A 25,893-nucleotide genomic window follows, 5' to 3' on the forward strand; every position below is an offset into this window, starting at 1 on the left:
TCCCTCAAGAAATGCTTCTTGTTCATGTCGCTCCCAATCGTCTTCCTTATCAAATGCCTCATCTGCAACCAAACATCTTTCTAATGGATCATTAATTCCTGCACATGAAAAAGAATTATGAGAATCAATAACTTCAATGCTTTTACATGTACTTACCTCGTTTGGTCCCCTCATGGTGTGATAGATGTTGAAGATTACAGCTTCACCACCAACTCTAAGTGTGTGTTCTCTCTTATGGACATCGATTAGCGCTCTTGCAGTAGCCAAAAAAGGTCTCCCAAAAATCATGGGAGTTTCTTCATCTTCGTCCATGTCCACTATCACAAAGTCGGCTAGAAATATGAATTTGTCTACCTTCACCAAAACATCCTCCAAAATACCCCGTGGATATGTAATACTTCGGTCAGCCAGCTGTAATGTGATGGTGGTCGCCTTGACATCCCCAAGCTCCAAAGTCATGTACACAGAAAAAGGCATTAAATTTATACTTGCTCATAAATCACATAAAGCTCTATTTACTTTAGCACCACCAATAAAACAAGTAATAGTAAAACACCCTGTATCCTTAAGCTTTTGTGGAAACATTTTTTGCAGATTGCGCTACACTTTTCTGTCAGGTTTACCACTTCATTGTCTTGCAATCTCCTCTTATTGAACATCACATGTTTGATGAACTTAGCATAGTTAGACATTTGTTCCAAATCATGTGCAAAAGGAATATTGATGTGTATCTTCTTGAAGATGTCTAGTAACTTGGAAAACTGCTCATCAAGCGCCTTCTTCTTGAACATCTCTATGGTAAGGAAGTTGTGGCTTGTACATCGGTTTTGAGTCAGTATTGTGAAAATTCCTCGCAAGCATACGAGTGTCAAGTTTTAATATAGTGATAAAATCAGATATCGATCCCACAGGGAGTAAAATGAAAATATTCAGTGCTTGTAATTAAAATAGTCTAAAATTTATCTAGAAAATCAAACTTTCAGAAATTTTGCAGAAAAATAAAATAGCAATGGAGCTTTGATTAGCACGCACACAACTTTCAGATAAAATTCAATCAGAGAAAAATTGGTCTAGATGTTTATATTTCACCTGGTTTGAACAACAATCAATCCTAATTAATTAATCTTCATGAATTTCAATAAATTAATAGCCAAGAATACTTAAGTTTATTATTTCCCTCTCCCGAGCAACAAATAATTTTTATCAACTACAATTCAATTCCAATATCCCTATTAAGAATTTATCGCAGTGATCTATCACAAAACAATGTTCTCTTTTAAAGGCTCTGTTAAAATTATACACTCTCTCGAGCAATATAAATAATTAACAGTGTATTTTCCAATGGTCCTATTCAAAATCTCCTCTCCCGAGTGCCAGATTTCAAATAAATATAACAAATCAATTATTGATCAGATAATTGAAAAGACAATCAATTCTAGAAAAAACAATTAATCTAAAAGAAACTCAATTAAATAAAATCAAAAATTCATGATGAAAGTGTCTACATCAGGTTCCATCCGGCCTCTAGACTCTAAAAAATTAGTTCATAACGAAATTCTGAATAAAACAATAATTCATAAATCCAAACATATTCAGAATAAAATAAAAGATAGAAAACAAATCCGTCGTCGACGCCGTGTCCGGTCTATCGATCTCCGTCTTCGTTCTTCAAGTAAAAGCTTATAAAATCCTTCAAGAAATCCCACACGATCACGATCTCTGTTCTCTGATATGTATGATATGTGTGTGTGGCGGCTCTCCTCTAATCTCTCAAACTTTGAATCTCTTATATATCGTGTGAAAAATCCCATCCAAAAGCCCATAGAATAATTACCCGAAATAATAAAATTTCCAATCAGCAGCGACGGGACGGGCGCTCTAGTGAAGGCGCGGGCGCGCCTTTAGTTCGATTTCAATCCTCTCATGACACAGCGCGATAGCACTTGTGAAAGCGCTAAAGAGAAGCGCTGTTATTTGGCCCAATAAGAAAGCCCATACTATTCTCAATCTTTTCTTCCCTATACGTTCCTTTTCTATTTCTTCTTTTCTCTTATTTCTTCTTTTCTTTTCCTTTTCCTTTTCTTTTCTTTTAATTCCTCATTTTTCTTCTATTTTTCAAATAACTTCAATAATTCTCTGCAATCATAAAAACAACAAAACACCACATAAATCTGCTCGAAACAAACAACTAACAATTAAAATCATATATAAATTAAGTGTATAAAATACACTTATCAGTCAGATTCTTTCTTTTTCTTTTCATCAATTTTTTTCTCAACCACTGGTTCTTCAGCTTCCTTAACTTTTTCTTGTTCATCTCTTCTTGCTTCAGCCCCTAATTTCTTTCCACTCCTTAACTCCACTACTTTGCATTGCTCTTTCGGGTTCACTTCAGTATTAATGAGAAAATTCCCTCGATTCTGATCCTTCAAAGCATTTGCTAGTTGACCAATTTGTGTTTCCATGGATTTCAACATGGCCCCCAAACGACACATATGTGTCTCCATGCTGTCAGGTCGAGTCTCATTTCTCGAAATTCTCTTGCTAGATTCAGTGACAAATGTAGAGACAACATTCTCCAAAAATGCCAAACTTCATCGTCTCGACTACAAGTTACTTGCCCATGAATCTCAATCGATAGGCTAGTTAAATCTTCTACAAGATTCAGCTATCTTTGGACATCCTATTGATAGTTATACATACTTACAATTACTGCACACACATCAAGACTGAGGCAATCTCCTACCAAAATGCTCTACCGGGACATTCCACAGTACACATGCATATGAAAACTCTTCCTATCCTGTCTTGAAACTCGACAGTCATTGTAATCGATATAACTCATCTCAGAGTCTCTGATGATATAATCACCGCCAGTCACAACCTGGTAGCGCTTATCGTGTACGCCCAAATTACCCGACTCAATCAGATAAACAAATTAATGTAGTAGTGTGAGTAGAGATCGTTTCCACGAGGAAAGGAAAATTTAAAAGTGTTCTTTAAAAGAAAAAGGGGGGTTTTCAAGTTTGGATTAACTACTAAGAAATTTAAGCAACTAAAATTCACTGGCATGCAAAAATTAAATAAAGATTGGAGAATTTCAATAGGAGACTAGACTCGGTTTCGGTCAACTACACCCTTGATTTCATTCGTTCGATCATCGATTATCTAAAAATCTTTAATCACGTTGAATATTCATCATTGAAAATTAAATTCCTGTTTTACCTTAATCTTAGTTAACTAGACATAAGCGTTCTAAGATAACCCTTATCAATGAATCAACCCAATACAAGCGATTAGATTTAAACTCACGATAGCATGCAAACTAGTAAAACTGATAAATCTAGACAACTCATACACAAGCGGATGAATTTAGCCTAGTCAATTATTATCCCTACAATTCCTAACCTCACAAGCGGACGATTATTAATTGTAGTTGCTTCGCAAATCAGATAATTTGAACAATTACGGATTCAAACTCTAATTTAGCAGTAGATTATATATAAGAATTATCAGGTGATCAATCTAATAATCAAACATACAATCATGAAATAAATCAGAATAATACTTGATACTCAACAATAATCGAACTCTGTAAAACAAAAATCTCACGAGTAAATTAATCAAGGGCTTCGTCTTCCTTAACCAAGTATTAAAAACTAGCCAACACAATTCATGAAGAACAAAGTAAAAATTATAAGAAAAGGTGGAATTCTAGAATTCTTAGAAAAAACCTAGTCTCCCTTCTTGCGTTCTTCCCCCAATTCTCAATAATAAAACTCTCTCTTGGTAACAAATCGTCCAAAGATAAGCCTAGGAATTAAAACAAGAGTTTCCAAAACATAAAATTCTTCCAAAAATAAGTTTGTGCGACCGACGGGGCAGGCGCTCCATATAGTGGCGCGCGCGCTCAACCTCTACGCTCTTTAATTCCTCAGAATGGCGCGCGCGCTCATTGTTCCTGCGCGGGCGCTCAGTATCTACGCACTTTCTCCTCTTTTCTTCTCAGCAATGGCGCGGGCGCTCATTGGTATAGAGCGTGAGCTCAACCCTCACGCAAAAATTCCATGTTCCTCTATATCATCGCGCGGGCGCGCCACTCAGCAGGGCGGGCGCTCCTTGCTCTCGAATTTCTCCTTTTCTTCAAATCTTTAAAGCTTTAATTCTTGATCTTTTCTTCCCTCTTTTGCACTTATATCCATCAACTCGATTCCCACGCCTTGTTTCCTTCATATAACAAAAACAACAGAAAAGCGCATAAAATCGACCAATAAAACACAAGAGTCAAACACAATACTAACAATATAAGCGCATAAAATGCACTTATCAAATTCCCCCAAACTTGAACTCTTGTTCGTCCCGAACAAAACCAAATGTCTAAAAAGAAACTTACACAACACCCCAGAATCATCAAGAATTATCGTGTATCAATAACCTCCGCAATGAAATCTAAAATTTTTAAATCCAATCACATCACATCCTCCTAACATTGAAAAATTGATTAAGCAAGAAACATAGCTCAACCTTATAGGCTTTTAGACTCCGCAACTCACGTTCACAACACTCTCCCCCAAACTCAGCGCAAACATCTATAGATCATGAGGACTTTCAAGGTAACTCGGGATCAACACAAAAGACATTAAATCAAAAACTCTCACAATCAAATTAGTTCAAGAAAGAATAAAGTGTGTGCGTGTTTTGATCAAAATGCATATTCATAAAAAATGTCAATCGACAATCCATAGGCTATACTCTCGCAACCCCTCTCCACTAGTATATTAGGCGACTGTGACTTGGTCCATAGGTCTTATTTGACTTATAATGTACAGCTGGGCTTATGGCTACAAACGAAGGAAAGAATTCAAAAAGGGAGTAAAATATGATTTTATCTCTTAAATCCACTCCTCTTCATTCACACGGCAAACTTTTTCATTCTTTTCAACTCCATTTTTTTTCTTTGCATTTTCATCCCGCTTTCTTTTTTTCTTTTTCACAGTTTTCTCTTTTTTTTTTTTTTTTTTACTACTACACTTCTGTCGATTTTTCATTGAAATTCTCAACACACTATCCATTTAAGTATTCAAATCAAGAGTATAAAAATCAAACATGCAATTACTCCCTAAAGGTAGGAAATAGTGTTTAAGCTGCATGTAGTAATTGTAGGACCTTGAAATAATGCTGAATGGGGTTTTATCACACGTTTTCACGCATGCCATTCATTTTCAATTAGCTCAAAAGGGGTACTAGGGACATAATGTATTAAGGGTGGCTTGAAAGGCTCATCGAATTAGAAAAATTTCCTATCTCATTCCTAAGTCACAGTATACCCGTATTGCGCCTCGAGGGATGTTCAACTAGTTCTAGATTAATCTCTCCATAATTAACTCATATGAATTCGACCAGTGCAGAAAAAGAAGAAATCACCAACAGTAAACGATGATTTTGCACAACAAAAACTCAGCAAATGCACCTCTTGTGCTCATGTATATGTGATAGCTCAAAGGGCAACTATGGATAATGCATGAATAAATAAGTAAAGGCCCAATTGATCCAAACGACGCCTCAATCCTTTCTATTTATGTCCGTTTCAAATTCAGGGTCAAACGAAATTCACATAGTATATAAGAGTTTCAAGTCCACTTGGTCGAGGTTTCAAAAAAAATTTGTTTGTCAGGAGGCAGACATTCAAGGATTCAATTTCCCAATTAAAACAACTAAACATTGGTTATCTTACCATTGTTCTCAAAAGTGATGCAACTCATACAACTCACACAAAAACCACTAATCAATAAATTAACAAACTAGACATGGACACACAAACACAACTAACGCTCAATTAAACAAAGCAAAACAAAGTAACACCTAGCATCCTACGAAACTCCCCCCAAACTTAGGTACATACATTGTCCTCAATGATATGACAGTATAAAATAACAAAACCAGGACATGTACCTCGGGTGATGACCGTCAGTGGTCACCACCATCACCGTCAGGATGTGGATCAGCAGGAGGGTCAGTTGGGCCAAACATCGGAGGCCACTGTGGTCGCGGGGGCAGGAAGCTGGCACCATCAGGAAAGTAGTGTGGGAGAATAGCTGCAGAGAGGTCCATCATGTAGTTCATAAAGATTCCAGACGTCTGCTGCATAGTGCGAATCTCCTCTCTCTGCTGCTGCTGCTCCTGTCGTGATAGGCGCACCTCCTCCTCGAGTCTAGCCAATCGATCAGTCATAGAAGGATCCGACTGATGCTGGGGTGCCTGTGCTCGACGTCCTGCAGCCCTCTCGTCTCTTGCTCACTGCACCGCTGGAGGTATCAAGCGGGTGTTACAGTCAAATGCAATGGCGGTGATGGGCTTCAAAATCTCCTCCGTGGGTCTCCAGTCCACCCCGACCTCCTCACAAAGATAAAAAATAATGACAGGCAATGCAAGACCACCACTCGTCTTGCCGCCTACTAAGTGCAGAATAGTCTCTTGACAAATGAGTCTCAAATCAATGGACTTCCCCTCCACAATGCAATAGAGCAATAAAGCGCGATCCCGTGTAACCTCGTGCTCATGGTCGGTCGGCTTCAGACGAGCACAAATAAAATTATACCACAGATTGACCTCATATTGCAGCTCAATCTTCTTTAACTTGGATGGCATACCATCTCGCCCATAGCGCCACTCAGCCCCCGGTCGACAGATGTGACGAATAACAGCATCGTAATCCATGTCGCTGTTTTTGAATTCTTGATATTCGTCGTGATACACCGGAGGAATCTTAAAGAGAGTATTGATGGTGTGGGAGTCGAATGGAACCATTTTCCCACGCACGAGTACCTTCAACTGAACATGTTTCACCTTGAGGTTGGCGTAGAACTCTCTAACCACAGGAACAACTGCGTCCTGAGGTTGCTTTGCAAACTCATGCCATTTTTGGGCAAAAATTTCCCGACCAACACTCGTCATATAAGTACTAGGGTCAAAACCAATAGATGCGTTGAATCCTCGTTCAGCGAGGATATTCTTCCCAAGCCATTCTTGATAAATTGCAGCCACCTGGGCGTTCCAGAAACGCTTACTATCTGCGGAAGGGGCGGGAGTAGAAGAAGAAGAGGCCCCAAACTTAGTTTTCTTCGTGGGCGCCATAGAACAAACACTTGGTGTGCACTCCTGAAAATTCACAAAAACCACAATACCACACCCTTCTTCCCTCTAACTTCAACAATACACCCACGACACGACTCCACCACAATCACCAAACAAACAATTCATAAATAATATGCCCCCCCAAACTTCAACAAAATTCAAACTTCACAACATCACAATATGAATATCGTCTTGAAGGAAAGCTTCAAACCCGAAGATGAAAACCAACACTTACCCAATATAAGAACGAACTCGATGTCCGACTTGAAAAGCGCCAAACAATTCCCACTAACAATATGAGCAATCAAACCAAAATCCACGCTTCTTCGACGGGTTGAGAGAAATTGGGGAAAAGATTTGGGAGATTGTATTAGACAAATCTCTCCAAAGAAGGGATGTGGTGAATGAAATCGATCTCGTGAGATTAGGGATTTAGGGATTTAGAGAAGTTTGCAAGAGTTGGGGGAGAAAGTGAGACAACAAACTCAAAAAAGTGTTTTATATATCCCGTCGCACGGGCGCTCGGTGGTGATGGAGCACGCGCGCATAGGCTTCGCATAATTTATCTCTCGAGATGTTAGATCGTGCGGGAGCGCATGAAAGTGGGGCGCGCACTCATGTGCTTCGACTTTATAAGACTTGGTGCCCAGGGATTGTGCGGGCGCTCAATGTTGTGGGGCGCGCGCTCATTAGCTTTGCAAAAATGAAATTTCCTGACTTTAAAGCTGCGCAGGCGCGCGCTCTTGGCCTATGCAAAAATATAAATTTTCTGATATAGAGGTGGCGCGGCCGCGCAATAGAGTGGGGCGCGCGCTCTATAGATTCGAATTGTCCAATTTTCTCCGATAAAACCTGTGTAGAAGTAAAACCATATCAACTCTCAAGTTACGCAAAATTAATAAAGTAAAAACTAAGATAAAATGACAAAAGAAATGAATGAAACAGAGGTGTAAATACGAGAAAAATAAAAATTTGGGTTGCCTCCCAAAAAGCTCTTGGTTTATAGTCGTCAGCCCGACTGGATGCTATGAGTTAATCAATCTGTGGCGGATCATCGAGTGTGAGATCATGCGCATCCTCTTCCTCATTCGCTTGGACCCCTTCAAAGTAATGCTTCAGGCGTTGGCCATTCACCTTGAATATTTTCGACGTTTCCAAGCTCTTTATCTCTACTGCACCATGAAGAAAAACATTAGTGATAACAAACGGGCCAATCCATCTAGAACGCAACTTACCTGGGAATAATAGAAGTCGTGAGTGATATAACAAAACTTTTTGACCGGCTTCAAAGACCCTTCTAGAAATCATCTTGTCGTGGAAAGTCTTTGTCTTTTCCTTATAAATCTTTGAGCTCGCATATGCATCATTGCGTATCTCTTCTAGTTCTTGCAACTGCAGCTTCCTGTGCGCTCCACTCTCATCCATCCACATGTTGAAATTTTTAATAGCCCAGTAGGCTCGATGCTCCAATTCGACAGGCAGATGGCATGGTTTCCGAAAAATAAACCGATATGGGGACATCCCAATCGGTGTCTTGAACGCGGTTCTGTATGCCCACAGTGCATCATCCAAGCGCAAACTCCAGTCTTTCCTAGTAGGATTCACTGTCTTCTCCAAAACGGATTTGATTTCTCGATTTGAGACCTCAGCTTGGCCATTCGATTGCGGGTGATACGCAGTGGAGAGTTTGTGCATCACATGATATCTTTTCAATAAACTAGCCACAGTTCGGTTGCAGAAGTGCATTCCTCTATCACTAATGAGGGCTCTTGGGATTCCAAACCGAGAAAAAATATTGTGTTGAATGAAATCTGCAACCACTTTCGAATCGTCAGTACGGGTGGCTTTGGCTTCCACCCATTTCGAGACATAATCCACAGCAAGTAATATATAAATAAATCCGTACGAACTAGGAAAAGGACCCATGAAGTCGATACCCCATATATCAAATATTTCACATATTAAAATGGGTTGTTGATTCAAATCTGGAGTGCCCAATTGTCTGAGGCTCAGGTTCGCATTATCAGCCTTCTCTTATTCTTCAGGAAAATCAGCTCGAGCAGCGGCTTCTTGTTGTTGCCTACGAAGTTCTCTCCTTTGTCTATGCAAGGTTCTTTCAATTTCCGGATCGTAGAGAAAGTCTTCCTCAGTAAAATCACCTGAAAGCATGAACTAAAGAAAAAGCTAGAAACAAAGAAAAAATAGAACAGAATGAGAAAAACAGAATAAAACAAAAAGAAAGCAATTAAGAAAAAGAACACAATAAATTAACACCGTTCCCCGGCAACAGCGCCAAAATTTGGTATCGCTTATCGCGTACGCCCAAATTACCCGACTCAATCAGATAAACAAATTAATGTAGTAGTGTGAGTAGGGATTGTTCCCATGAGGAAAGGAAAATTTAAAAGTGTTCTTTAAAAGAAAAAGGGGGGTTTTCAAGTTTGGATTAACTACTAAGAAATTTAAGCAACTAAAATTCACTGGCATGCAAAAATTAAATAAAGATTGGAGAAATTCAATAGGAGACTAGACTCGGTTTCGGTCAACTACACCCTTGATATCATTCGTTCGATCATCGATTATCTAAAAATATTTAATCACGTTGAATATTCATCATTGGAAATTAAATTCCTGTTTTACCTTAATCTTAGTTAACTAGACACAAGCGTTCTAAGATAACCCTTATCAATGAATCAACCCAATACAAGCGATTAGATTTAAACTCACGATAGCATGCAAACTAGTAAAACTGATAAATCTAGACAACTCATACACAAGCGGATGAATTTAGCCTAGTCAATTATTATCCCTACAATTCCTAACCTCACAAGCGGACGATTATTAAATGTAGTTGCTTCGCAAATCAGATAATTCGAACAATTACGGATTCAAACTCTAATTTAGCAGTAGATTATATATAAGAATTATCAGGTGATCAATCTAATAATCATGAAATAAATCAGAATAATACTTGATACTCAACAATAATCGAAATCTGTAAAACAAAAATCTCACGAGTAAATTAATCAAGGGCTTCGTTTTCCTTAACCAAGTATTAAAAACTAGCCAACACAATTCATGAAGAACAAAGTAAAAATTATAAGAAAAGGTGGAATTCTAGAATTCTTAGAAAAAACCTAGTCTCCCTTCTTGCGTTCTTCCCCCAATTCTCAATAATAAAACTCTCTCTTGGTAACAAATCGTCCAAAGATAAGCCTAGGAATTAAAACAAGAGTTTCCAAAACATAAAATTCTTCCAAAAATAAGTCTGTGCGACCGACGGGGCGGGCGCTCCATATAGTGGCGCGCGCGCTCAACCTCTACGCTCTTTAATTCCTCAGAATGGCGCGCGCGCTCATTGTTCCTGCGCGGGCGCTCAGTATCTACGCACTTTCTCCTCTTTTCTTCTCAGCAATGGCGTGGGCGCTCATTGGTATAGAGCGTGCGCTCAACCCTCACGCAAAAATTCCATGTTCCTCTAGATCATCGCGCGGGCGCGCCACTTAGCAGGGCGGGCGCTCCTTGCTCTCGAATTTCTCCTTTTCTTCAAATCTTTAAGCCTTCAATTCTTGATCTTTTCTTCCCTCTTTTGCACTTATATCCATCAACTCGATTCCCACACCTTGTTTCCTTCATATAAAAAAAACAACAGAAAAGCGCATAAAATCGACCAATAAAACACAAGAGTCAAGCACAATACTAACAATATAAGCGCATAAAATGCACTTATCACAACCTCAAGGTGGAATTTATTGATCCTGAAAACTAAATCCCAACGGATTCAAACAGTCAACTCGTGCCTTTGCTAAACGCATCATCCTTAGCACTAAGAGGACTAAATCATTGGTCTTCGAGTCAATCCTGGAGACACTTTTCACTTGAAGTAATTTGTCACACACAACACATCCGATTATTGTCCATTGCTGAAATGCAATATCCTTGACAAACAGTCCTCATGGATGTGACTTGCTGACCGAAAAGAGCAAACTCAATTCGTCACGATTTTCAAGTCTTCAATCCCAAAGGCAAACCTCATTGGCTACTAAGTCGATTGATAGTTGTGTTTTTGTTGCATTTGTTAGTATCATTTTTGTTGTTGTTTCGCATTAGTTGCATGTTTTATTTTAGAATTTTGTTCGTATTGCATTTTTCGTGTTTGCATTATGGGATTCTTGTTTTTCTGGTTAGGTCACTTATTTTGCGGACTAAGATGGAACCTCGGAGGAACAGAGATTTGAAGCAAGGGAAATGCTGGACAATTTCTGGAAATTCTCTCTCGATCGATCCGCAAGAGTATGCAGATCGAGCGAGCACTTATATTTTGAGGACAGTAGGAAGGACAATTTATCTCGCTCGATCCACAGATGTTTACCGATCGAGCGAGCCCTATTTACGCGAGGCAGTAGCAGTTGGATTTTCATGCCGCTCGATCCGCTATTTCCTGCAGATCGAGCGGGCGTTATGTTTCGGAAAAAAAATATATTTTTTGAAACTTTGTTAATTTAGTTCCTAGCCTTTATTAGAATATTATTCCGATTTAGTAGGATTTTTTATCAGACTTGTGGAGACACATTGGAGGCTAGGTTTTCTTCTTGAATTCTTAATTCTAGTTTTCTTCTTTTTCTTTGAATTTTGTGAATTTTGCTATGAATCGTTGTAGCTAAACTCTTTTACTTGGTTGAAGGAGACGAACCCTTGGTATACTTCATTATGAGATTTGATTTGTAGTGTTTTAATTTTTATTAAGCATCAATATTTGATCTGTTTTATTTTATGTTTGTATGCAAGATTTTAGGATTGGCCATCTTAGGATTTTGTATTGCAAGCGATAGCTAAATTAGAATTCAAATCCGTAATTGTTTGAATAACCTAATTTGCCAAGCAAATACGTGTGATAATTTCTGCTGTTGAATTTATTATCTCGTAGGGTCAATTATTGGATAGGCTAAATATAACCGCTGGTGTTGTGTTGTCTAGTTTTTTCAGTTTTACTAGTTTGAATGCTACCGTGGATTTAAATCAAGATTGCTGTTATCGGGTTGGTCTATTGGTAAGGGTTAATTAAGAATGTTGTTTTCTAATTAACTAATATTATGGTGAAACAGGAATTGAATTTTCAATGACGAATATTTAATAAGATTAATTATTTTAGAGAATCGATGATTGAATGAATGAATATCAAGGGTGTAGTCGACCGATACCAAGTCTCGTCTCTTATTGAATTTCTCCAGTCTTTTATTTAAATTTTGCATGCTAGTGAATTTTGATTGCTTAAAGTTTTTAGTAGTTAATCCAAACTTGAAACCCCCCATTTATTTTATTTAGAACACCTTGAATTTACCTTTCCTCGTGGGAACGATCCCTACTCACACTACTACATTTTCAGTGATTATCTGCTTGAGTTGGGTAATTTGGGTGTGACACGATAAGCGTAACCAAATTTTGGCGCCGTTGCCGGGGAAAGTGTCAATTTTTTTTTTGTGTTCATTTTCTTTTTATTTTATTTTGATTAATCTTACTGTCTTTTCTTTTCTTTGTTTCTAGTTCTTTTTAGTTCATGATTTCAGGTGATCTTGTTGAAGAGGATTTTTTCTACGATCCAGAGATCGAAAGAACTTTGCATAGGCGAAGGCGAGAACTCCGTAGGCAAAAACAAGAATCCGCTGCTCGAGCTGCTTTTCCAGAAGAAGAGATGGCTGCTAATGCTGACCTGAGTCTCAGAAAATTGGGCACTCCTGATCCCAATCAACAACTTCTATGCATTACTTTTCCTACATTAGAAAATAATGCTACTTTTGAACTTAAATCTGGTTTAATTCACTTACTACCTGCTTTTCATGGTCTTGCAGGTGAAGACCCGAACAAACACTTGATGGAATTCAACGTGGTTTGCACTAGTATGAAACCCCATGGAGTGACGGAGGAGCTGATTCAACTGAGGGCCTTTCCTTTCTCTTTGAAGAGTGCTGCTAAGGATTGGCTATAATACTTGCCCTCTGGCTCTATCACCACGTGGACGGAGATGAAAAGGATCTTTCTGGATAAATTTTTTCCAGCCTCTCGAGCTGCGAACATTCGAAAAGAAATTTATGGCATCAAGCGATATTTAGGGGAATCACTGCACGAATATTGGGAGCGGTTCAAGAAGTTTTGCGCTAGTTGTCCGCAACACCAGATAAGTGAAAACCAGTTGATTCAATTATGCTATGAAGGTTTGTTGCCTCATGATAGGAGCATGTTGGATGCGGCGAGTGGAGGTGTTTTCATGGACAAAACGCTAGTACAAGCACGGAATTTGATTGAAAATATGGCTGCCAATTCTCAACAATTCGGCACCAATAGGAATGAGCATGTACCAAGGAAGAAAAACGAGGTAAATGTTTCTTCCCTTGAACAGCAATTAATTGAATTGACTACTCTTGTGCGTCAGATGGCTATAGGGAATGGACAGACTGCGAAGGCATTGGCATCTGCGCTGCAATAGGACACGCCACTTATATGTGTCCTACACTTCAAGAGGACTCAGTTGAACAGGTAAACGCTACTGGCGGATTTCCTGGACCACCACAACGGAAGTATGATCCTTATTCCAACACATTCAATCCTGGTTGGAAGGATCATCCAAATCTAAGATATGGGAATCCTCAAGCAAGTCAATCGGGGCCTCAAGCACCACCACATAATCAAACTTATAGGCCGCCGTATCCTCAACAGCAACAGCAGAGACCTCAGATACCAACTCCAGGCGAGTTTCTCGAAAATATAGTTAAGGAACTTGCCATTAACACTGCATCTTTTCAACAGGACACCCAGGAAAGTATACAAAACTTAACCACTCAAATGGGACAGCTAGCTACAGCAATCAACAAGCTGGAATCACAAAATTCCAGCAGTCTGCCATCTCAAACTGTGGTAAACCCAAGAGAGAACGCAAGTGCAATAACTTTAAGGAATGGGAAGGAGTTGAAAATGATGGAGAAAGAAGTTGAGGTTGAGCCCAAAGAGAAGATGAAAGAAGAAGAAGAGCAAAAGGTAAGTGAAGAAAAATCATCCAAGGATGATTCGCCAAGAGGTAAGTTTTCTCCTTTATCTGAATATAAGCCTATTGCCCCTTTTCCCTTAGCACTTAAGGACTCTAGAAAAGGTGAGGGGATTAAGGAGCTCTATGAAACTTTTCGTAGATGTGAGGTCAATATTCCATTGCTAGATGCGATTAAGCAGGTACCTCGATACGCAAAGTTTTTGAAGGAGTTGTGCACAGCAAAGAGGAAGCAGACATTGAAGGGCTGTCAAAAAGTGGAACTTGGTGAGAATGTATCTGCAGTGATCCAAAGGAAACTACCTGCAAAATGTAAGGATCCAGGTATGTTTTCTATCCCATGCACTATAGGGAATGTTAGACTTGAGAAGGCCATGCTAGATCTAGGAGCATCAATTAATGTTATGCCTTATTCTATATATGCATCCTTAAAACTTGGCCCATTGAACAAAACTGGAATTGTCATACAGTTAGCGGATAGGTCTAATGCATACCCTAGGGAAGTAGTGGAAGATGTGTTGGTGCAAGTAAATGAATTAGTGTTCCCTGCAGATTTTTATGTGCTAGATATGGAAAACGGTGATCATAATAGTCCTATTTTGTTAGGCAGACCGTTTTTGAAAACTTCCATGACGAAAATTGATTTTCACAGTGGCACACTTACTATGGAATTCGATGGCGAGGTTGTAAAATTTAATATTTATGATGCCATGAAATTCCCTGATAGTGATTATTGCGTGATTTCTGTTGATATTGTGGATTTCTTGGCACAAGAGTATTGTGAGCATGCAGGGAAAGATGATCTAGAGGTGGCTATTACAGCACCCATTATGCAGACGGAAGATGGAATTTGATGCAATCAAGAAATAGAAGAGATTGAGAAACTTCTGAATAGTTCTCCTGAGCTACCTCAGTCAGGTAATGTCTCTTACTTAGCTTTGTCAGTTTATAATACTAGGCGTCTTCCATCTGTTTTGCAGGCACCAGAGGTCGAATTGAAGACACTTCCAAACCATCTAAAGTATGTTTTCCCTGGTAAACGAGAAACATTACCGGTTATCATCTCCAACAGCTTGGAAGTTGATCAAGAGGAGCAATTAGTCAAGGTGTTACAAGAGCACAAGACTGCTATTGGGTGGACCATAGCAGACATTAAAGGAATTAGCCCGTCTACATGCATGCACCGAATTCTGATGGAGGAAGGAGCAAACCCCTCACGTCAGCCGCAATGCAAACTGAATCCACCGATGATGGAGGTGGTAAAGGCTGAGATTCTGAAGCTACTTGAAGTTGGGGTTATCTACCCAATTTCTGACAGTCAGTGGGTCAGTCCGGTCCAAGTGGTACCCAAGAAAACCGGAATCACCGTTGTGAAGAATAAGGATGACGAGATGGTTCCCACCCGTATTAAAAATGGGTGGAGGGTTTGTATTAACTATAGGAAGCTGAATGCCGGAACCCGAAAGGACCACTTTTCTTTACCCTTTATTGATCAAATGATTGAAAGGTTAGCGTGTCATCCTTACTATTGTTTTCTTGATGGATATTCTGGTTATTTTCAGATTGCTATCGCGCCAGAGGATCAGGAAAAAACGACATTCACATGCCCGTTTGACACTTTTGCTTATCGACGGATGCCCTTTGGACTTTGCAACGCACCGGCCACTTTCCAACGGTGTATGGTTAGTATTTTTTCAGACTTTATTGAGCATATCTTAGAAGTTTTTATGGATGACTTCACTGTTTATGGTGATTCCTTTGAAAACTGTCTATCTAACCTTGCACTTGTCCTTAAGAGGTGTGTCGAAACCAACCTCGTTTTGAATTCTGAAAAATGTCATTTTATGGTTGGGCAAGGTGTGGTTTTGGGTCATGTTGTGTCATCAAAGGGAATAGAGATAGATAGAGCTAAAATTGATATCATTAAATCTCTACCTTACCCCACATGTGTGCGGTAAGTGCGTTCTTTTCTTGGCCATGCAGGTTTTTACAGGAGGTACATTCAAGATTTCGCCAAGATCGCATCCCCCATGTGTAGGCTATTACAAAAAGATGTGTCATTTGAGTTTGATGAGTCATGCAAATCATCCTTTGACAAATTGAAGAACTCCTTGACATCTGCACCAATAATCCAACCACCGGATTGGAGCAAGCCCTTTGAGATTATGTGTGACGCCAGTGACTATGCCGTCGGCGCTGTCTTAGGCCAAAAAGTTGGGAAATCATCGCATGCTATCTACTACGCTTCGCGCATTCTGAACGATGCCCAACGAAACTACTCCACTACTGAAAAGGAGCTTTTAGCAGTAGTTTTTGCTTTAGAAAAATTTTGTTCATATTTACTTGGTGCTAAGGTTATTGTTTATTCTAACCATGCAGCTCTTCGTTTTCTGATGGCGAAGAAAGAGGCAAAACCAAGGCTGATCCGATGGATACTACTGCTGAATGAATTTGATATAGAAATCAAAGACAAAAGAGGGGCCGAGAATCTAGTTGCTGATCACTTGAGTCATCTAGTTCATATTGATGAGGAGCTGAATTTGCGTGACGAATTTCCTGATGAACAGCTGTTCTCGACGACCACCGAATTACCATGGTACGCAAATATTGTGAATTATTTAGTTACTAATGGTTTCCCCTCTGAATTTTCTAAGGCGCAAAAAGACAAAGTGAGAAGTGATGCGAAGTATTATGTGTGGGATGATTCATACTTGTGGAAGCACTGCGCTGATCAAGTTATACGACGATGCGTTCCCGCAAGCGAGGTAATCCCTATTCTCACGTTTTGTCATTCCTATGCATGTGGTGGCCACTTTGGACCGAGAAGGACATCAAGGAAGGTGTTGGACAGCGGATTCTTCTGGCCCTCCTTATTTCGAGACGCCTACCTGTTCTGTAAGTCGTGCGCCCAATGCCAAAAGACAGGTAACATCTCCCAACGAAAGGAGATGCCCCAACAACCTATTCTAGTTTGTGAGATCTTTGATGTTTGGGGCATCGACTTCATGGGACCCTTTTCGAATTCATATGGTTATATTTATATATTACTTGTTGTGGATTATGTCTCGAAGTGGGTGGAAGCAAAGGCCACCCGTACTGACGATTCTCAAGTTGTTGCAGAGTTTATCAAGCATCACATTTTCTCTAGGTTTGGAATTCCTAGAGCCCTCATCAGTGATAGAGGCACACACTTTTGCAACCGAACCGTGGCGAGTATACTGAAGAAATATCATGTGACGCACAGGATTTCCACGGCATATCATCCACAATCCAACGGTCAAGCTGAGGTATCCAGCAGAGAAATCAAATCTATCCTAGAGAAGACCGTGAATCCTACGAGAAAGGATTGGAGCTTGCGATTGGATGATGCCTTGTGGGCATACAGAACCGCATTCAAGACACCGATTGGAATGTCTCCATATCGGTTGATTTTTGGGAAAGCATGTCATTTACCAGTGGAGTTGGAGCATCGAGCTTATTGGGCTATAAAAACTTTTAACATGCAGATAACTGAGAGCGACGAGCACCGGAATCTACAGTTGAAAGAATTAGAAGAGATCCGGAATGATGCCTATGCTAGCTCTAAAATTTACAAGGATAAAACAAAGCCTTTCCATGACAAGATGATCTCCCGACGGTACTTCGAAGTCGGTCAGAAAGTTTTGCTCTATCATTCACGACTTCGGTTGTTTCCAGGTAAGTTACGTTCGCGTTGGAATGGACCTTTTGTTATAACTAATGTCTTTCCTCATGGTGCAATGGAAATCCAAAGTTTGGACACATCCAAAACATTCAAGGTGAATGGCCATCGACTTAAGCACTATTATAAAGGAGTCCAAGTGAACGTCAGAGTGGAAGAGCATGATATCACTCTCGATGCCCCGCCAAATGTCGAATAAATCATGGCATGCAGTCGAGCTATAGACTGACTGCAAATTTAGCGCTGACTGGGAGGCAACCCAGTGTTTTTTTCATTTTTACTTCTGCTCGTTTTTTGAAAAGTCGAAAAAAAAAATTTCAATTTGTCTCGCTCGATCCGCTATTTCCTGCAGATCGAGCGAGTGCTATTTTGCTCGGGACAGTAAGTTTACACATTTGTCTCGCTTGATCCGCAACATCTTGCGGATCGAGCGAGTGCACTTTTAGTCGGGACAGTGAGTTTGCACATTTGTCTCGCCCGATCCGCAATATCTTGCGGATCGAGCGAGAGTACTTTTACCTTAATTAAAACGCCGACTCCCTTCCCCCTTCTTTCTTTCTTTCCTTCTTATTCTCTCCTTTCTCTCTTGTGCCTCCCTACAGCCCCACCTTTCGTTTTAGCTTATTTTCCTCCCTAATTTCATATTTCCATCTTTTAATTCGTAGGAAAATCTCTCGGAAGTTCCGCCACAACTCTTCGGATGCCATCTTCTCCGCCCTCTTCTCCGGCCTCTCTCACGTCGGACCTCACGTCCACCGCCGGTCACCATCCTCAATTTTTTGTCGTCGTGGGTTATTTTCGTCGAGCTTTTCTCCTTAGGCATCTTTCGGATGTAGTTCTTCATTGTTGATCTTGTGTTTTTCAAGGAGTTAAAGGATTTTTATTCGCACGCAAGGTGTTCGACGAATTGCAACTATCACTTTTACTCTCATCTCCCTACTCTTCATGGGTCCCAAATGCACCCAACACCAAGGTGAATCCTCTTCTCGGGCTGCTGATCGTACTTATGCCGAGTTCGTCGGCCACTTTGTCAATGACGCCGCTCGTCATCGGTACTTCGAAGCCAAGGTAAGTCGTTCACCCATCCTTGAACGTGGTTTTGAAGAAAACTTGGCCTATCCAGATATTGTCCAGACTATTCATGAGCGTGGGTGGACGAAATTCTGCGAGGATCCTCCGCCAGCTGTAGTGCCGCTTGTCCGCGAATTCTATGCAAATGCAGCTGAACGGACAGATAGCAAGGCATTTGTTCGGGGGAAACTGATCTTTTTTCTGCCCTATGAGCTGAATGCTTTATTGGAAATACCGAAGGTGGACGATTCGCTCTACCAAAGCCTGCAAAACGGCCCGCATTTGGATGAATTACTTGAACAACTAGCGTACCCCGGTGCTACATGGGTCAATCCAGCTTCTATTTTGAACTTCAAGGATCGGTTCTTGCGTGTGATTCCTGCAATATGGTATGCTTTTGTGAATCGGCGTCTGATGCCAATCTTGCATTCAAGCGACGTCAGTTTAGAGCGCGCCACCATTATTTATGCGCTGGAAGTAGGAGCACCCATTAATGTGGGGCGGGTTCTTCATAGCGAGATCCAAAAGTCCATCCATAATGTCACCGTGGGTCTCTATTTCCCCATGATCATCTCCTGTTTATGCTTACGCGCCGACATTTCAGTTCGGAATGATGAAGAGTGGTTGTCACCTCAGCGACCACTCGACTCCGCTTTCATCGAAGCTAAGAGGGCACACCGTGTCAAGCATTTTATACGGGATGGTCACTTTCAACCACCACCACAAGCCCAGCCACGGCCACCTCCTCCTCCTCGGAGATCTTAAGCTGATGCCATCCGCGAGCTCACGGCCTTCGCCCAACATCAGGATGCATACAATACAGTGGCGGCGCATAATTCGCAGGCTTTGGATTCTTTGTTGCGCAATCTGACAATTTTTGGAGTGCGCGGCGTTCAGATCAAACAAGATTGATACCCGGTGCAGCGGAAGTTTAAAATTTTTTATTATATGGAACGATTCCATATTGGGTATCACATCTTTACGATTAAATTGTGTGTGTAAAAATTCAAATAACGATTATATAATTTTTACCTTTAATCTCGAATCGAGATTCTGGACACCAACAGATTTCTCTGCTCTTGTTGTATCTCCCTGGAACCGATGGACGAACAGTTCTTCTATCAGGTCCACGAATAGAGATTTAATCCCTCTGATAGATTGCACTAGAAAATCTATCAGAAGTTTTCTACGAAGAGATTAACGAATTTGATCCGTTAAACCAGACTGTAATTCAAAATCACAGGCTGGATTTTCTCGAGCAGAGGGGAGAGGGGTCGGCCATTTTAAGAAAAATAGCTTAGGGTTTTCGAAAATTTTGTGCCTTGTTATGTGTAATTTCTGTACTGCAATAACTTATTTATAATGTAGGCCACTAACAGCTTAGGGCCCATTAGTCATAAGTTCAGGCCCGACAAGCAAAGCCCGCATGTTCAGAAATTAATATAAAATTCATCGTGACTCCGATTGATAAACCGATTTTACCAATGTGCACAGAAACCATTTCTGCACCTTTTAAAGTCAAGATAAATTTTTCTGAATCCGAATTCAGTGATTTCCAAAAATGCCCATCACTATGTCATTTTAGGAAATCTCACTCCTCTACTCTTAAATAAGAAGTCCAACTTCTTCGTTCATTAAATTTAACTCTTTAAATTTAACTATCTCAACGGGGATTAAAAATCCATTACACTGTGTGACCCTCAATGGTTCAGGGATACAGCTAGCCGTGGGCTCACAACTCCTTGTGACTCGGAACAACAATTTCCGACTTGCCCATCGAATCATGGTATGAGCGCCTAGCAACATCGCCCCATGATTCCCTAGGTATCATTGATAGTGCCTACAAGAACCAGTAGATTTTGGTTAGCGTACAGTACGGTCCCTTCATCCATATATCCCGATCGAATCAACAACCATTGGTATATCGAGAGTCGCTCGAGATTCGATAACTATGCAATGCATCTTGAAGATCAAATAGTGACATCGCATGTGCTACTAAGAAACCATTTCTTAAATCACATCATGTACTCTGGCCAGAGATTCGTCACACTAATATCTCCTCAGATCGCATAGGATATCCACACTCGCAAGTATGTGGTGAATCCTTGACAACAAAGCATCGACTCCTACATGTGTTGTAACTGTACCCAATCCCGACACCTGATGACCCCAATAGAGTCGGTAAACGAGTCAAAGCACAGTACTAGCATATAGAGTCTCAATGATGTCTCAAGTAGTAAGGACTAATGGTGTACAACCAAAACCGCGGACTATATCCACTCGATAAGTGATAACCACTTGGAAAGTCCGGATAGGGTAGTTCGATCATTCATCGTATGAATATCCATTTGCATGCTTTGAACATCTCTATGTTCCTTACCAATGAAACGTGGTACTCCGCATCGCAAATGCTAGTCTCAAACTCGAGCGATCCTTATCCTTATTATCGGACGGCTCAATCGACTAGGAACAGTTTAGAATATACAGTGACTATAAGATGTGTTTCATGATAGACATCTCCATGTTCTACCACATCTTACATACACTATAGTATATTCAAGGTCTTTATCAAAACAACAATAGTATATCACAATATAACAATATGGAGAAAGATAAAGTCATTGCCATTAATGAAAGTGTAAATTATATTAAACAAAAGATTGTTTATACAAAGAGTCATCAAAGCCCTTAGCCACAAGTTGGCTCACCGGGCACCTACTCTTTCAATCTCCCACTTGCCCTAAAGCCAACTAGTCATACTACGTAGACCCATTGTTTCGCGATGTTTGTCAAATAATGGTCCTGGCAAGGGCTTAGTAAGTGGATCAGCGATATTGTCTGCAGAGGCCACTCTTTCGACAGTAATGTCTCCTCTTTCCACACTCTCCCGGATGATGTGGTATTTCCTCAGTACGTGTTTGGATCTTTGATGAGACCTTGGTTCCTTTGCCTGAGCAACGGCACCCGTGTTGTCACAGTACACCGGGACTGGACCAACAACTTCAGGAATGACGCCCAACTCTTGGACGAAATTCCTCATCCAAACGGCCTCTTTAGCAGCAGCTGATGCTGCAATGTATTCAGCTTCAGTGGTGGAATCCGCTGTGGTGTCCTGCTTGGAACTCTTCCAAGAGACAGCACCGCCATTGAGCATGAACACAAATCCAGAGGTTGACTTCGAGTCATCCACGTCACTTTGGAAGCTAGAGTCGGTATAGCCTTCCAATTTTAGTTCTCTTCCTCCATATACCATGAACATATTCTTAGTCCTTCGTAAGTACTTAAGAATGTCCTTCACTGCTTTCCAATGCATTTGACCGGGATTAGCTTGATATCTGCTCGTGACACTCAGAGCAAATGCTACATCCGGTCTGGTAGATATCATCCCATACATGATACTACCTATGGCTGATGCATATGGTACATGTGTCATTTTCTCTATCTCTTCATCAGTCTTGGGACACATAGACTTGGATAGAGAAACTCCATGACACATGGGTAGATGTCCTCTCTTGGACCCATCCATTGAAAACCGTTTCAATAAGGTGTCGATGTAGGTTGATTGAGTGAGTCCTATCATTCTCTTAGATCTATCTCTATAGATCTGTATCCCAAGAATATAGGATGCCTCACCCAAATCCTTCATCGAGAATCTACCTGATAACCATATCTTTGTTGACTACAACATCCCTACATCATTCCCAATGAGTAGGATGTCATCAACATAAAGTACTAAGAATGTCACAGCATCCTTAACTACTTTCTTGTACACGCATGGTTCCTCCGGATTCTTGATGAAACAATTTCATCAAATTTTTGGTTCCAACTTCTTGATGCTTGTTTTAGACCATAAATTGATCTCTGAAGCTTGCATACCTTATGCTCGCTTCCCATGGATGTGAACCCCTCAGGCTGCTTCATATAGATTTCTTCCTTAATGTCTCCATTAAGAAAAGCAGTCTTCACATCCATTTGTCATATCTCATAGTCATACCATGCAGCTATGGCAATAAGGATTCTTATGGACTTGAACATTGCAACTGGTGAAAAGGTTTCATCATAGTCAACTCCTTGTCTTTGAGTATAACCTTTTGCCACCAATCGCGCCTTGTAGGTCAATACCTTACCATCAGGCCCAAGCTTTCTCTTGTAGATCCATTTACACCCTATTGGAACAATTCCATCGGGAGGATCTACTAAAGACCAAACTTGGTTTGTATGCATCGAATCTATTTTCGACTGCATAGCTTCTAGCCATAAATTTGAATCCGCATCAGAAATTGCTTCCTTGAAGTTTCTTGGATCACATCCAACATCGGGTTCATCTTGATCCCCTTCAAGAAGGAGACCATATCGAATAGGAGGTCTAGAAGTCCTCTCGGATCTTCTAGGTATAGGCGTGTCCAGCAATGGTTCCTGAGGTGTAGGATCGTTATTTTGTATTTCGGGTTCTTCTCGAATTTCTTCGAGTTCCATCATCTTGCCTTTCTTATCCAATAAGAACTCCTTCTCCAAGAAGGTGGCATTCCTTGAAACAAACACCTTTGTTTCAGCAGGATAATAGAAATTATATCCGATTGAATTCTTCGGATACCCTACAAAATAACATAAGCTGGATCGACTATCCAACTTATCTCCCACTGTCCGCTTCACGTAAGCAGGACATCCCCAAATCCTCAAGTACGAATACTTAGGAGCTTTGCCATTCCATAACTCGTATGGTATTTTGTCCACTGCTTTAGTGTGGACGTTGTTCAACAACAATACCGCCGTTTCAAGCGCATATCCCCAAAACAAAGGTGGAAGCTCAGTGAAGCTCATCATGGATCGAACCATGTCCAACAAAGTTCGATTACGACGCTCCGATACACCATTCAGCTGTGGTGTCATAGGAGGAGTCCACTGAGAGAGAATCCCATTTTCTTTCAGATAGTCCAAAAACTCGGTACTCAAGTATTCTCCACCTCGATCCGATCGAAGTGCTTTAATACTTTTACCTAGCTTGTTTTTTACTTCAGCCTTGAATTCTTTGAACTTTTCAAATGCTTCAGACTTATATTTCATTAAATATAAATACCCATACCTTGAATAATCATCAGTAAAGGTAATGAAGTAGGTGTGGCCATATTGAGTCCCAACTCTAAATGGACCACAAACATCTGTATGGATCAAATCCAACAGATTTTGACTACGCTCAGGTTTCCCCTTAAAAGGAGATTTAGTCATTTTTCCTTTTAGGCAGGATTCACAAGTAGGTAGAGAGTTAATATCAGACATATCAAACATGCCCTCTCCCACTAGCTTGTTCATCCTCCTTGAGGAAATATGACCTAGCCTAGCGTGCCAAATGTTTGCCGGGTTTTGGCTATCGATTTTCCTTTTGTTTGTTGTTGCCGGTTTATCAACATAATTTATTGGAACGTCTTTTAGTTTTAAGTTGTATAGATCGTTTTCAAGTTGTCCATTTCCAATCAAACATTCATTCTTGTAAATATTGCAAATCTCATTCACAAAATTGCAAGAATAACCATCTCTATCAAGCATAGAAACAGAAATAATATTTTTAATTAAATCCGGAACAAATAAAACATCTCTCAAAAGTAACTTAAAACCGTTCTGCAAAATTAAATAAATATCTTGTTGGAAAACTGGCGGTCAGATCAATCACGATTGATACCCGGTGCAGCGGAAGTTTAAAATTTTTATCATGGAACAATTCCATGGTGTGGGTATCAACCATTCAACGATTAAATTATTGTGTGTGTAAAATTCAAATAACAATTATTAAATTTTACCTTCAATCTCGCAACGAGATTACTGGACACCAACAGATTTTATCTGCTCTTGTTGTCTCTCCCTGGAACCGATGAACTCCTTCAATTAGGTCCACGAACAGAGGTTTAATCCCTCTGATAGATTGCACTAGAAAATCTATCAGAAGTTTTCTGCGAAGAGAATAAACGAATCTGATTCGTTATTCCTTACTGCGATTCAAAATCACAGACCGGAAAATCTCGGGCAGAGTATGGGGAGGGTTCGGCCGAAACAATCTTTGAGAGGAACTAGGGTTTTCGATTTTTGCTCTCAAAAATTATGACCTGTTGTGTCTAATTTCTGTACTGAAATAACTTATTTATAATGCAGGCCACTAACACCTTAGGGCCCATTAATCATAAGCTGGGGCCCGACAAGCAAAGCCCGCTCGTTCAGAAATTAATATAAAATTCATCGTGACTCCGATTGATGAACTGATTTCACCAATGTGCACAGAAACCATTTCTGCACATTTTAAAGTCAAAATAAATTTTCCTGAATCCGAATTCAGTGGTTTCCAAAAATGTCCATCCCTATGTCATTTTAGGAAATCCTACTCCCTTACTCTTATTTAAGAAGTCCAACTCCTTAGTTCATTAAATTTAACTCTTTAAATTTAACTATCTCAACGGGGATTAAAACTCCATTACACTGTGTGACCCTCAATGGTTCAGGGATACAGCTAGCCGTGGGCTCACAACTCCTTGTGACTCGGAACAACACTTTCCGACTTGCCCAACGAATCATGGTAAAGCGCCTAGCAACATCGCCCCATGATTCCCTAGGTATCACTGATAGTGCCTACAAGAACCAGTAGATTTTGGTTAGCGTACAGTACGGTCCCTTCATCCATATATCCCGATCGAATCAACAACCATTGGTATATCGAGAGTCGCTCAAGATTCGATGACTATGCAATGCATCTTGAAGATCAAATTAGTGACATCGCATGTGCTACTAAGAAACCATTTCTTAAATCACATCAAGTACTCTGGCCAGAGATTTGTCACACTAATATCTCCTCAGATCGCATAGGATATCCACACTCGCAAGTATGTGGTGAATCCTTGACAACAATGCATTGACTCCTATATGTGTCGTAACTGTACCCAATCTCGACACCTGATGACCCCCT

At 40.3% G+C, this 25,893-nt stretch overlaps 1 protein-coding gene across 1 annotated transcript; it reads right to left on the minus strand.

Moving 5' to 3' along the window:
• Positions 1–8,166: 8,166 nt before the first annotated feature.
• LOC140888083 (uncharacterized) lies at positions 8,167–8,880 on the minus strand. The gene is made up of 2 exons (XM_073295758.1): positions 8,370–8,880; positions 8,167–8,306 (listed from the first exon to the last, which is right to left on the minus strand). The coding sequence occupies exons 1-2, from the start codon at positions 8,878–8,880 to the stop codon at positions 8,167–8,169; spliced, it is 651 nt and encodes a 216-aa protein (XP_073151859.1).
• Between the last annotated feature and the right edge of the window lie 17,013 nt (positions 8,881–25,893).

The sequence above is a fragment of the Henckelia pumila genome, chromosome 3, assembly GCF_033568475.1.
Source record: "Henckelia pumila isolate YLH828 chromosome 3, ASM3356847v2, whole genome shotgun sequence".
Lineage (NCBI taxonomy): Eukaryota > Viridiplantae > Streptophyta > Magnoliopsida > Lamiales > Gesneriaceae > Henckelia > Henckelia pumila.

What these genes read in the sequence shown, in the direction of transcription:
- LOC140888083 (XM_073295758.1), bottom strand. Translation starts at nt 8,880, where the DNA reads ATGCACTTCTGCAACCGAACTGTGGCTAGTTTATTGAAAAGATATCAT. An exon ending in ACGACTTCTATTATTCCCAG is followed by an intron (nt 8,307 to 8,369) that starts GTAAGTTGCGTT and finishes TTCATGGTGCAG; the next exon opens with TAGAGATAAAGAGCTTGGAA.